Genomic DNA, 14933 nt, shown 5'->3' on the forward strand with positions numbered 1-14933 from the left:
AAAAAAAATCTGATTTATTATTATTAATTTTTTAATTTATTTTATTTTTTTAAATCATCGATTTTTATCAACCCTGATTTTTGATAGGAAATCAGAGGGCCTGGCAGGAACACCACTCAATGTACAAATTATATAATTTCATATAATTTTTATATTGTTTTGAACACTGTTATGATATTGCATTTTTCAATAAAGTATATATTTTTTTCTACTTTCCTATTTTCTTCCATGCCTTAAAAGTCCGACCTGTTGATATCTAATTGATATCTTCTTTGTTTTCCCTTGATACATTACGGATGTGGCATTGTGGGTGCTCCCTCCTTCCTATTTCTCTATCCTGTCAAAGATTTGATTCCGCAATGCATTACAATTAAAGCGGAGGTCCCCCCTAAAGTGGACCTTACGCTCATTGGAATCCTCCCCCCCTCTGGCGCCACAATTGGCACCTTTCAGGGGGGAGGGGGGTGCAGGTACCTGTACAGTACAGGTATCTGCACCCACTTCCGGCGTAGATTCTGCAGAAAGGAACGCCCCTTTCCGCAGAATCTACGCCCCTTTCCGAAAGTCCCCTGTTGCCTGCTGGGAAACACACGGATCCCAGAGACAGCGGGGACCATCCTTATTGCGCAGCGCGACTCGCGCATGCGCAGTAGGGAACCGGGAAATGAAGCCGAAAGGCTCCACTTCCTGATTCCCATACCCAAGATGGCGGCGGCAGCACCCGAGAGACGATCGAGAGATCGGCTTCGGGTGCCGACATCGCGGGCGCGCTGGGCGGGTAAGTGTCCTTATTTTAAAAGTCAGCAGCTGCAGTATTTGTAGCTGCTGGCTTTTAAAAAAAAAAAAAAAACAGCGGGAACTTCTGGCGGACTCCCACTTTAATGGCGATTAATGGCCTTGGTTTTTATCCAAAAATTCAAGCAGTCAGTAAATAATGTGTAGAAGGTTGTACCATCATCCAGAACATTAGAGATAAGGGGTCAGAAGCCTAGTCCCCAACAAGGTGTCCCCAAAAAAATGGGGCAATTGGACTATCTTGGTTCAATGTTGCATGACCGTGCAATAGTCATTCAAAGTGTGACAGCCTTGAAAGCTGAAAATTGGCCGGGGGGGCGGTGGAGTGCCCGGTAGGCAAGTGGTTAAAATACATTTCTCAATAGCCAAAAGGATATAAATCTACATTGTGTGCAGAAAATACCTTAGCAAGCCAGATATTACCTTTTAAAAAGTAGTAGAAAAGTCATCCCTGTGCTGTACATAGCCTGAGCAGAGCTGTGGGAGGGACCCAGCTGGCCCCTCGTACTACAGGCTTCCTGCAGAAAACTACAGGAGGGGGCGGAGACAAGACCAGTCACCCTGCACAAGGAGAGAGAGATCAGCAGTGATTGGTCTTTATTACAAGACGCTGCTCATATGCACAAGTTGCTCATTTTCAGCATTCAACACAGGCACTTCTGCACCTTTTTATAATTATTAGGGTTGCACCGATGCTAGTATTGGTGCCGATACCGACTATTTGCTAAAGTATCGGTACTCATGCAAATGCACCGATCCCTGAAACTGATACTTTCAGGCTCGGTTCTTTGAGTTGTCGGTGGGTCTCCCCTGTTGACAGCTAAAGTGTTAAAGAGGAGGTAAACCCTGTTACTTCCTCTTTGTTTACCTGCAAAGGTAAAGCATAATGGGCACTATGTATCGCATAGTAGTCCATTATGTGACACTTACCTGCAGGAGAAGCCAGCGATGTCCCCATCTTCCTCGCTAGAAGCAAGCATCCATTCTCCCCCCCCCCCCCCCTCTTCCTTCCGGGGCCGTGAACTCAGGCTCTGTGACTGGCTGGAGTCGCGTGACGTCACTCTTGCGCATGCCGCCTTTAACGGCATGACCCGAGCAGCGTGCCCTTTCTAACTCCGGAGCATGCGCAGAAGAAATCGCCGTACGGCGATATGCAAATATCTCCTAGACCGTGCAGGTCTGCAAGATATTTCAAGCACCTACAGGTAAGCCTTAATCTAGGCATACCTGTAGCTTAAAGTGGTTGTAAAGGGTTTACAACCATTTTAAAGAAGTCCGTTCATTGGAGCTGTGGAAAAAAAAAAAAAAGCAGCCAGCAATGTTTATTAACAACATTGCTCAGCCCTGAAACACTAAAATAAAAAGAAACATTTCTTTTTGTATCTTTGTTTCTTCATCTGCAGATCAAAGGGATGAACAAACGTTCCTCTGTTTTAACCCCTTATTATCCCTTAATTTACTCTAATCAGCCTTAGTTAACCCCCTATTCTCCTCCATTTAATTATTTTCCTGCTTTTTTTTTTTTTTCTTCATGTCTATGTCTATGTCTACAATTAAAACGTATTTCTGTTCTCTTTTGCACATATATAGTAACATATATTTACACATTTCACATTGAAAAAGCGCAAAATTAAAAACAAAAATCAATTTATTTAATTTGTAAATAACTTTTGAATGCTTTATACCGCTAGCTGACAGCTAAAGTGAAAACAAAACGGTTGCGGTTGGTATCGGCGAGTACTAAAAGAAAAGTTTTTACTACTCGTAAAAAAAATGGTATCGGTGCATCCCTAATAATTTAAAGACATGTTAAAAAACCTGTCATTATGCAAATTTACTGCAGTATTTATTGTGACTACATTTCTTTGGTTCAACATTCACAGGGTATGAAGATGGAGTCGAGTCAGATGACTCCTCCTCCAGGTCCGCCCCGGTGACCCTGTCCATAGAACCATGCCAAACCTTGGAGCAGCCGGTGGACGCTCTGTACTCTCAGTCTTCTGAGAATGTGACAGAGGGGGAGGCTCCGCGCACGGATGATGCAGAGACAGTGGTGTGTGTCCCCACAGCCAGAGGACTCTTTGAAGAAGTGACTCAGGAAGCTCTGGGGCAGGTGGTGTCTGCTGGCTGCCCCTCGCAAGTCATCATCATTGCCGGACCTGGGTATGAGGCATTGGCAGCAGAGGGGATCCAGCTGGACATGGCGGATGGGAGCAGTGAAGAGGAGGGCACTGGGACAGCACTTGAGGCCGTGTCCGCATTCACACAGACGGAGATTGAGGAAGAAGAAGAGGAGCAGAGTGGTGCTGTGACCACCATGACAGGTATCCTGCAGGATCATGTTTATAGGAATAGTGTCATAGGTAATGGCACCAGATATCTCAGTGTCAGATCCTTTTACTGCACACTTAGGGCCGGTTCACACCATAAAAGGTGTGTCCTAGTGCATGCATTTTAGTGCATAAATACAACAAAAATGTTCAGGCGCCTGCTGGAGCCCCTATGGAAGAAGATGGTATTAGTCCACAGAGTCTTAGCTGCTAAGGATCACTCCTGGGAAGGAGAGGAAATGGTACAAGGTTTCAGAAAAGTTCCACAAAGCACTTCCAGGGGTCTCAAATTGGCTGCCCTCCAGCTGTTGTGAAACTACAAGTCCCAGAACGTAGCCCCCACAGTTAGAAACACGCCCCTAGGACACACTTAACCCTTACCCTGCCCCCTAGTGGTTAACCCCTTCACTGCCAGTGTCATTTACAAAGGAATTAGTGCATTTGTATAGCACTGATTGCTGTATAAATCACAATGGTCCCAAAAATGTGTCAAAAATGTCCGATGTGTCCGCCATAATGTCACAGTCACAATAAAAATCGCAGAGCGCCGTCATTACTAATAAAAAATGATTAATAAAAATGCCATAAAACTATCCCCCTATTTTGTAAACGCTATAACTTTTGCGCAAACCAAACGGTTATTGCGAATTTTAGTTATTTTTTATTTTAGTTTTTTTAACAAAAATATGTAGAAGAATACATATTGGCCTAAACTGAGGAAGAAAATGTTTTTTTATATATTTTTGGGGGATATTTATTATAGCAAAACGTAAAAAATTATTTGTGCTTTTTTTTTTTTTCAAAATTGTTGCTTTTTTTTTTTTGTTTATAGAGTAAAAAAATAAAAACGGCAGAGGTGATCAAATGCCACCAAAAGAAAGCTCTATTTGTGGGGGACATCAATTTTGTTTGGGAGCCAAGTCACACGACCGCGCAATTGTCAGTTAAAGCGACGCAGTGCCGAATCTCAAAAAGTGCTCTAGTCAGGAAGGGGGTAAAATCTTCCGGGGCTGAAGCGGTTAAAGTGACGCAGTGCTGTATTGCAAAAAATGGGCTGGTCATTAAAAGGGTAAATTGTTCTAGGGCTGAAGTGGAATAAATGCCCCATGTTGTAGCCTAATAGTGTGCTGATAACATGTGTTTCCCTTTTTTTTTTTTTTTCTTTTTTTTTTTTTTTTTTTTTTTTTTTTTTTTTTTACTCTGGTTCTTTCTATCAATGGCTCACCATAGCACTGGTGAATATTTAGGTTTATAGCTGTAAGGAATACAATAGAATTTTAAAATTTTTCCCCTATACAAATCATTAGTACAACCTCATCTGGAATATGCAGTTCAGTTTTAGACACCAATTCAGAAAAAGGGATGTCGTGCAGAGAAGGGCAACAAAAATGATAAGCATGGAGAAACTCGGCTATAAGGAAAGATGAGCAAATTAGACGATGCTTTACTGCAGGGATCTCAAACTGGTGGCCCCCCAGCTGTTGCAAAACTACAAGTCCCATGAGGCATTGCAAGGCTGACAGTTACAAGCATGACTCCCACAGGCAGAGGCATTATGGGACTTGTAGTTTTGCAACAGCTGGAGGGCTACCAGTTTGAGACCCCTGGTAGACTTTGGTATAAACTTGATATAAATGTTGACACAGTCTTCTCATGAGTAGAACCAGTTAACAGCCTCTACACGTTCCTTAAAAAGGATGTATAGTTTATTGGGATAAACCGTTAAAAATGTACGCAAACATGGATTTTGGTCCGGTTGTAGGTAGAACACCCTTAAGGATTAGCACCACATCCCAGAAATAGACAATGAGTAGAGATAAGAGGACAAGGGATTTTACCGATGCATATAATGAAATTCCAACTGAGAATAATACAAAAGTTCATTTTATAATTTTCAATAGGTTCAAAGTTAAAAAACTTTAATACAAAACATGTTTACAGTGGTTCACATAAATGGTGGTCCAAACAAGCAGGTATACTTGAAACAGTGTATATATTGTTGCATACTAACCCTTAAAAACGTACATGGTAACTGTCGAAACCGAGTGCCAATGTATCAATCCACAGATGTAGTTGGTCCATGTGGTTCTGCCAGTTGAGGACCCCCCTTTCCATTTTCTGGATGGATGTAAGGCTTTATGTCCATCCAGAAAAGGGAAAGGGGGTTCCTCAACTGTCCATCTTTCGTGTGGTTGTGACCATTGACCACAAACAACAGCAACTCCATTGGCGCACAGTGACACATCTGGGACCCTTCCATCCAGAACCACATGGACATCTGTGGATTGATACTTTGGCACTCGGTTTTGACAGCTTTCATGTAAGTTTTTAATGGTTTATCCCAATAAACTATACATCCTTTTTAAGGAACGTGTAGAGGCTGTTCAATAATTCTACTCATGATAAGACTGTGTCTTCCCCTCAACATTTTATATCAAGTTTATAGCCGAGTCTAATCGCTTCATGGAACTTTTCTGCAACCTTGTTTTTAGTGTATAGTGTATTTAGTGTCATTTCAATGAGCTGCCAAACGCACAGGAACATGTCCAAAGTACTGCCGCCATGATTTTTAAAATGGTGCCGTACAAAACCACATGGTACTGGGGTACTAAGTGTTTTATTCGCTGCAAATGCACCCGCGATGTCTGGAAATGCCATTAAAAATTATGCAGTTCTTTGCGGCGTGATTAAAAAAAAAAAGGTCAATTTCTGCCTATACGCAGGACGCATGTCACAATGATGTGAACCTAGGCTCCCTTTATCACATTTTCCACAATTGGGCTTTTATAAGGGTTGCACCAATACCACTTTTTTTAAAGTGTTTGTAAACCCTTACAAACCACTTTGGCCTACAGGTAAGCCTAGATTAAGGCTTACCTGTAGATCCAAGAAATATCTCCTAAACCTACACGGTTTAGGAGATATTTAGAAAAAGACAGGCGCCGCTTTCTACGGCGCAAGCACACTGAGCATGCGGTTGCTAACGGCGATACGGCATGACGTCATCGCTGCTCCGCCGCTGTGAGTGGCCTTAGCAGCGATACCCGGAAAATGCATAGTAGCCCATTATGCTTTACCTTTGCAGGGAGACAAAGAGGAAGTAAACCCATCAGGGTTTACTTCCTCTTTAAAGTGGAGTTCCACCCTAAAGTGGACCTTCCGCTCATTGGAACCCTCCCCCCCCTTGGGCGCCACAATTGGCACCTTTCAGGGGGGAGGGGGTGCAGGTACCTGTACAGTATCTGCACCCACTTCCGGCGTAGATTCTGCAGAAGGTACGCTCTTTCCGCAGAATCTACGCCCCTTTCCGAAGGTCCCCCGCTGCCTGCTGGGAAACACACGGATCCCAGAGACAGCGGGGACCATCCTTATTGCGCAGCGCGACTCGGGCATGCGCAGTAGGGAACCGGGAAATTAAGCCGAAAGGCTCCACTTCCTGATTCCCATTCCCAAGATGGCGGCGGCAGCACCCGAGAGACGATCGAGAGATCGGCTTCGGGTGCCGACATCGTGGGCGCGCTGGGCGGGTAAGTATCATTATTTTAAAAGTCAGCAGCTGCAGTATTTGTAGCTGCTGGCTTTTTAAAAAAAAAAACGGCGGACTCCCGCTTTAAGACCGAGTACAAGTACCGATACTTTTTTTTTTTTCAAGTACTCGCCGATACTTTTTTTTATGTCATGTGACAGTGGCACTAATATGCAGCACTGATGGACTGTGTCAGTAGTTTTTTTTTTTTTTTTTTTTTTTTTACAATTTAGTAATAAAGCTCTGGCTAGGCACACATCTAACCCTTTGATCGCCCGTAATGTTAACCCCTTCCCAGCCAGTGTCATTAATATAGTGACGGTGCATATGTTTAGCACTAATCATTGTATTAGTGTTACTGGTCCCGAAAAGTGTCAGTGCCCCGGATGTCTGCCGCAATATCACAGTCCTGCTGTAAGTCACTGATTACTAGTAAAAAAAAAAATTTCATAGACACTATAACTTTTGTACAAACCACTTACTGTGATTTTTTTTTTTTTTTTACCAAAAATATGTAGCAGGATACATATTTACCTAAATTGATAAAGACTTTTTTTTTTTCATTGGATATATTTTATAGCAGAAAGTAAAAAATATTTTTTCAAAATTGTCGCACTTTTTTGTCTATAGCGCAAAAAATAAAAACCGCAGAAGTAATCAAATACCACCAAAAGAAAGCTCTATTTGTGGGGGGAAAAAAAGGACAATTTTATTTGGGTACAGTGTCGCACAACCACGCAATTAATTGTCAGTTAAAAAGCAGTTCCGCACCGAAAAAAAAAATGGCCTGGTCATTAAGGGGGTAAAACCTTCCAGGGCTGAAGTGGTTAATAAATGCCCCATGTTGTATCCTAATAGGGTGCTGATAACATTTAGTATTTTTTTTTTTTTTTTTTACTCTGATGGTGATATGTATCGATGGTTCACCATAGCACTGGTGATTATTTAGGTTTATAGCTGTAGGGAATATATAACATTTTATTTTTGCCCGTATACAAATCATTAGTATGACCTCATCTGTAATATACAGTGACACCATCATTCATCTTTAAATTCAGTCTTAGGCTGAGATGATGCCATCAGTCTGTTGCAGACAAAAGGAAGCATTTCCTCAATCTCCTCTCCCCCAGGGATCAGACTGCTCATTGCAACCAATAACAAGTAGAGATGAGCTCAGGAGTGTCCTAGTCTGAACCTACCTGAGCAAGCCCACCAGGAAGCATGTACCTTAACTAGGCCAAGGCATGCCAAACCCTGGATCCACACCTTTCATGCCCTAATATATATGTGTGGTTTGAGGGGGGGGGAGGGTTAATGCCCAGGGCCGTAGTAGCACCGGGGTATACATGATTGTGTGATCTCTGAGCCAGTATCTCAGTCCAGGAAGTAGATGTTGAACCTGGATGATGCCTGAACAAAGCTGGCTCCATCTTTCTGGTGAAACAGTTAGCCCTTGTACACACAGTCGGAGATTCCGACAACCAAATCCGTCGGATTTTGTCCGAAACTGTTGTATACACACGGTCGGACAAATTTGTCGGAAAATCCGACGTTATTTCATTATGATGGGACTACGTTCAGGCTAGTAGCCAATAGCTTTGATGTAGGAATTTGATCTGAGCATGCGTGGCACTTTGTCCGATCAGAATTCTCTATACATGATCGGAGTATGTCCGATCGGAGCATTTTGTCTGAAAATGTTACCAACAAGGTAGAAAACTTGGTCCGTCGGAGATGTAGACCACACAGAGTCGGAATATCCGACAAAGCGGTCCGATCGGACCCATTCCGTCGGAATCTCCGACCGTGTGTACAAGGGCTTAGATAGCTGTATCTGTGAGAGGTAATAAATTCCAGAAAGTTTTATATTTATGCATTAAGTGTATGTGTGAAAAAATATATCTGCTGCTAGGTCCGCATTAAAGTGGTTGGTAACTCCCTATACTATGATCATGCCATTCCCCTTGTTATATAAAGCTATGTGTCCGTGTGCCTGTGGTATATAAAACATTTTTTGATTATACTATATATATCAGAGCGTCTTCCGGCGCTCGCGTGACTCCTCGACTCTCTCCTCTGCCTGGCTGACAGCTTTAGGGGGCGTGGACGAGCACTGCCACTGACATCAGCCAAAGAGGAGAGAGATCCAAGGAGTCACGTGAGTGCCGGGTGCCACTCTGATACATAAAAAATATATATATCAGAGCCGCTAATGACACTCACGTGCACCTCGGATCTCTCTCCGGCTGATGTCAGTGGCAGTGCTCGACCCTGCCCCCTATAGCTGTCAGCCGGGCAGAGGAGAGAGTCGAGGAGTCACATGAGCGCCCTAAGCCGCTCTGATATATACGGTATAATCAGCATTTTTTTTATGTAACACAGGGACACATAACGTTATATAACAGAGGGGGTGGCATGATTGTAGTATAGATATGATTGCACCAGGAGGGGAGGATCGTGGAGTGGGCGGAGCTGACAGGCAGGGAAGGGAAGGGAGAGGAGGACACAGACACAGGAGAGCAGGGCTGCGGGTGACGGAAGCACGTAAACTGACCATGGTGTTAGGGCTCAGCAGCCATGATATACCGTGGTCACTTTACAGGGGGGAGGGTATAGCCAGGCAGGATCAGCCAGGTATTTCAGGTGATACAGGGGGCCAAATGACACAGCACAAGCACTGTGCTGCATAACATGCTTTAAGGGAACAGAATCAATTTATTTGTATTTTTTTGGGTCACAAACGCTTTAAGCACTTGCTGCCCAGATTGGCATCACTTGGTAGCTGGAGATGATTTTCCTTCAAAACCAATAGAAGCCGAATGTGTGGCATAGCGTGTTCTCTTACCACATGGTATCAGTGATATTGTATATTAGAAGATGGCCAGATTGACCTTGTGTCCTTGTACTTTATCCTAGATGAGGATACACTGTACACCCTACAAGAGGAACCGGAGGAATGCGAAGTTCCCAGACTGGTGCTCAGTTCTCAGTTACCTGATGTGGACTCCATGGAGGAACCATCTGGACCAGGACCTATGGTTAGTGTGGACTATCAGGCAGAGAACACAGTGCCGGTTCCAAAAGAACCTGAGAAGTGAGTACCAGCTCTCGCCTCTCTATCCTAGTATGTGGGTCATCTTCTTTCTATCATCAATAGGTATAGATACTTTTATTGCTGGTATTCCCTCATTTTGTGTGTTCTCCCAAACAACCTTATGTTTCCTAACAGAATTCCTAGAACAAAAGTGTTTTTATATCTGATTTATTATTTGCTAAAACCATAAACTGTTCTAAAGAATTTACCTTGAGTCTGGGTTCACACTCATGCGGTGCGGGAACCACAGTGATTCCTCTGCGCATCTGAATTAAAAGGCAGGTCACACTGCGTTCTGCGAACCGCTGCAGGTGTCAATATAAAGTTAATGACATCCCCAAATCGGTTCGCAGAACACAGTGCGAACTGTGGAATGGGATCGCATGGGTCTGGAAACCCATGTGATCCGACTCCAGTGCGGACCAAAAAAAAGGGCTCCTGCACCATCTCGGTACGAATGCGATTTCAGCCATACAAAAACTGTACGGCTGAATTTGCATTGCACAGACATCACATGTGAATCTAAGATGGAAAAGGACATGGGGGTCCTAGTAGATGATAGGCTCAGCAATGACATGCAATGCCAAGCTGCTGCTAACAAAGCAAACAGAATATTGGCATGTATTAAAAAGGGCATCGACTCCAGAGATAAAGTGATAATTCTCCCGCTCTACAAGACTCTGGTCCAGCTGCACCTGGAGTATGCTGTCCAGTTCTGGGCACCAGTCCTCAGGAAGGATGTACTGGAAATGGAGCGAGTACAAAGAAGGGCAACAAAGCTAATAAAGGGTCTGGAGGATATTAGTTATGAGGAAAGGTTGCGAGCTCTGAACTTATTCTCTCTGGAGAAGAGACGCTTGAGAGGGGATATGATTTCAATATACAAATACCATACTGGTGACCCCACAATAGGGATAAAACTTTTTTGCAAAAGGGAGTTTAACAAGACTCGTGGCCACTCATTAAAATTAGAAGAAAAGAAGTTTAACCTTAAACTACGTAGGGGGTTCTTTACTGTAAGAGCGGCAAGGGTGTGGAATTCCCTTCCACAGGTGGTGGTCTCCGAGGGGGGCATTGATAGTTTCAAGAAGCTATTAGATAAGCACCTGAATGACCCCCAACATACAGGGATATACAATGTAATACTGACTTATAATCACACACATAGGTTGGACTTGATGGACTTGTGTCTTTTTTCAACCTCACCTACTATGTAACTATGTTCACAGGAATGCGATGTCTGCAATCACTTAAGTTCCAGGCCTGGGGGAGGCATTTGACTTGCTCCCCTTCCTAAAATACTTAAAGTGGAACTTTAGTCAGAAAATTAAGTCCTGCTTGATGACTTCAGGCTGGCCCCTTTTGCAGGTATAGCTATGTAAAACATTACAAATGTGTATACTGTTTATAGAGGAAGTAAACCCGGCAGAGGTGATCAAATACCACCAAAAGAAAGCTCTATTTGTGGGTGGGGGGGGAAGGAGATCAATTTTGTTTGGGAGCCACGTCGCACGACCGCGCAATTGTCATTAAAAGGGTAAATCGTTCTAGGGCTCAAGTGGAATAAATGCCCCATATTTTTTACTCTGATGGTTCTTTCTATCAATGGCTCACCATAGCACTGGTGAATATTTAGGTTTATAGCTGTAAGGAATACAATAGAATTAAAAATTTTGCCCCTATACAAATCATTAGTACAACCTCATCTGGAATATGCAGTTCAGTTTTGGGCACCAATTCAGAAAAAGGGATATCGTACAAGGGAAACAAAAATAAGCATGGAGAAACTCTGCTATGAGGAAAGATGAGCAAATTAGACCATGCTTTACTGCAGGGTTCTCAAACTGGTGGCCCTCCAGCTGTTGCAAAACTACATGTCCCATGAGGCACTGCAAGGCTGACAGTTGCAATCATGACTCTCACAGGCAGAGGCATGATGGGACATGTAGTTTCACAAAGGCTGGAGGGCCTCCAATTTGAGACCCCTGCTTTAATGTATTGTACTGTATAGGAAGCTTTTCTGTTCATGTTGTGCTTTTTCTTTTATTTTTGTGTTGAACAAGATGTACTTGTGTGTTTTTTTTTTTTTTTTTTTTAAACCTGATTACTGTATGTAACTACCGGTATGTAAGGATTCTGTGAATTTGTTCATTTTCCTTCCTGCCACATGACAGCGCTGGTAATTTCTGATTGGTCGCAGAGGCACCCAGTTGCTGCTGCAAGTATTTGACTGGGTGGGTTTTTTAATACTTGCCGCACGCTGTGGCTCCCTCATTGGCTTGCATGTCTTGTAGGAGGAGCCAGTGGGAGAAACCAGAGCATGTGGAGGGGGAAGCGGGTATTCCATATACCTGAAAGCGAAGCTGTAATGTTTCAACAAGCACTTCATTTACAACCCACACATACCTAAAACTCGCAGTGTGCGCTTTTTTCCCTTCTGTGTGTATCAGGAAGAAGAATCGGCACTCCCGGGCTGCAGATGCTGATGGAGTGTTGGAGATGTTCCACTGTCCCTACGAGGGCTGCGTCCAGGTCTACACGGCTCTTGCCAGCTTTCAGGTATGACTATAGTAGGCTGCCTATTAGGGCTGGGGAAAAAATCAATTTTAATCTTGAATCGAGTTGAGTTCAAACCAATTCAGATTTGAAGAAAATCGTTTTAGATTTTTTTTTTTCCTTTCAGAGTTTCCGTAGCAGGGGGCGTGTCCAGAATGGCACTTGAGCAGACATGTGCACTGTGTCTGAGGCTCTGAGCTCCCATTGGCGCAATCCTCCTATTATCGCCCACACACGACCCTCCTGTGTCCCCTAGCCTCTCCGGTGTGTGACCGTGTGCAGGGGAGAAGTTGAACTGTCAGTCAGCCACCCGCGATGCCAGCCGTCGCGGACTAGGCCGAAGCCACGGCCTCGCCTTAATAATCCTGCCTGCAGCTGTGATTTATGTTATCAGTTCCTAGCAGTTAAAATCGATTTGAATCGTAAATCGAGTTTATTTAAAAAAAATCGCAGCCCTACTGCCTATACACCTTTCCTCTTCCCCCACTTTGTAGATGTTTTTTCTGGTCTCCCTCCCTGTATCCATTGTTCAGCGTCATGCCGTATGCACTGTTGTGTTTCAGCAGTGATACGGGGTGTAGAGATGCAATGAAATGTCAACCGCTGAAACATTTCAGCCTAAAATGGTGTTATCGGCATCGGGCCGATAAGAGAAAAAGGTGCCAATAATGGCACCAAAAATGCACCCAATTTACGGCGATTTCACGCAAATTTGCAGCAATTTCGCTGCGATTTTGCACTAATTTTCTGTGCTTATGGTATATTTTTCATGGGTCATGTGACTCAAAAACTGCATCAAAAACTGTTTTATGATGTGTTCTTGCTGCGTTTTCAATGCATTTGAACTGGGAGGTGCATTTATTTTATTTATTTATCCATACGCTGCACATAGAGGACTGCTTTGCTGTTTGTAATTTGTGGTTGGACTACAGCTTCCAGTTTTCCTTTTGGGCTTATTTCCTGGGAATGGGACAAGGCAACCCTGGGTGCAAGTCATATACATGCTAATTCAGCTTGACACACACATGAAGGTGGACTTGAAACATCCAGATAGCCATTGTTTGTTCCAATTAATGTCTCACATAGAAACAAAAACCTCCCTTGCCATAGAATCCGTCTAACTGATCTGGAAGTAATTTGCAGGACATCCTGTACTTGGTTGACATCTCGATAGTATTTGAAGTACTCTTCAGACATACTTATATTTTTCTAAATGGCAGGCATTTTGATCCTCGAACTTACACCTCACTAGATTGCTATATCATCAAGTTTGTTCACCCCTGATGAAGGTTCTGAATTATCAGCAACTGGAAACGCGTCGGGTGTGGGTGATATAGGACAAGCATTATTTTAATCATATTTTGTTCTGTATATATTTGTTTGTTTATTAATATACCAGGAGGACATTGTTTAGCCCATTTGCACTTCCTGGTAATATTATGTACATTGTGTAATTTATGAATAAAAATTGTATATTATTGTGTCCATTTGTGTCCGGAGTTGATGGTCATTTAAAATCCCACCCACTCAGGGGGAAGCCTTCTTTTTTGATGTGACTCAAAAACTGCATCAAAAACAGTTTTATGATGTGTTCTTGCTGCGTTTTCAATGCGTTTGAACCGGGAGGTTCATTTATTTTATTTATTTATATTTTTGTACTTCTTTTTTTTTTTGTACTTTTTTTTTTAACTGACCATAAAATGCAGCAAGCAGGATTTTTAACACCACAATGGAAGTGCAATGGACCGGTGTGAAGACAGACATAGAATTTAGGATGCAGTCATATGCCTGCCAATAGGAATCCATCTAGACCCACTATCTACAACCAATGATGTTTACAATGTATACATATCTTTTATAACATTGCAATGTGCCGCCCAGATGACATGTCTGTATATATTTATGAATTTACAACAAACATTTACTTATCAATTCATTTCATATCCTTTAGGGCCCTTTCAGACATGCAGATCCGTATTCAGTCATCCGCTTGCTCAGTAGGGATCTCTCCGTTGATCCCCGCTGAGCCGGCGGATGACGAGTCCGTCTTTGCACTCTGTGCAGGGACGGACCTGTCAGATCTCTGCTCTCCTCTATGGGGGGATCAGATGATTACGGACCACCTTTCATCCTATCCGCCAGACGGATGGTGGATCTGAATGGTCTGCACCTGCGAAAGGGCCCATACCGTGAATCCAATATCTATGTAAACATGATAGATTTTTTTTATGTCCATGCCCGGAGTGCATGTGTATATATAAATTAAATTAACAGTTTTTACTTGTCTGTTCATAATTATGGGTGCATCATGCCTTAAGCCTAGGGGTGAACTTGTCCCTTAAGCCTGGTACACACCATCAGTTTTTTTTTTTTTTTTCAACCCAATAGGCTGAAAAAAACAAAAAAAAAACTGAAGAGCTCAGGAGGAGATCCTGTACTATTTATCAGATGTTAGTACATCGATTCCCCCCCCCCCCTTGAGCTATTGTGTTCTGACAGGGGGACTGCACCCCTGCCAAAACGATCAGCAGACCTTTTTCAGTCTTGCCCCTTTGGATGTTTGTCTGTCAGACCGGCTGCCTTACACACAGGGCCGAATGTCGACCAGTTTCTATTGACCTGGCTGATGCTG

General features: G+C 43.2%; 1 protein-coding gene across 3 annotated transcripts in view; it reads left to right on the top strand.

The window, feature by feature from the left end:
- The window catches only part of ZNF653 (zinc finger protein 653), a 38088-nt gene that overhangs the window by 9063 nt on the left and 14092 nt on the right, over positions 1–14933 (top strand). For all 3 annotated transcript variants that reach the window (XR_013270424.1, XM_077470344.1, XM_077470345.1), the window contains exons 4-6: positions 2679–3119; positions 9568–9745; positions 12196–12304. Coding sequence is in view for 2 of the 3 variants with exons in the window: in XM_077470344.1 (XP_077326470.1) it covers positions 2679–3119; positions 9568–9745; positions 12196–12304 (728 nt within the window). In the remaining variant the exon portion in view is untranslated. The remainder of the gene's footprint in view (positions 1–2678; positions 3120–9567; positions 9746–12195; positions 12305–14933) is intronic.

The sequence above is a fragment of the Lithobates pipiens genome, unplaced genomic scaffold (assembly GCF_037356315.1).
Source record: "Lithobates pipiens isolate NorthernLeopardFrog02 unplaced genomic scaffold, aLitPip1_a1.2 Scaffold_8, whole genome shotgun sequence".
Taxonomy (NCBI): Eukaryota; Metazoa; Chordata; class Amphibia; order Anura; family Ranidae; genus Lithobates; species Lithobates pipiens.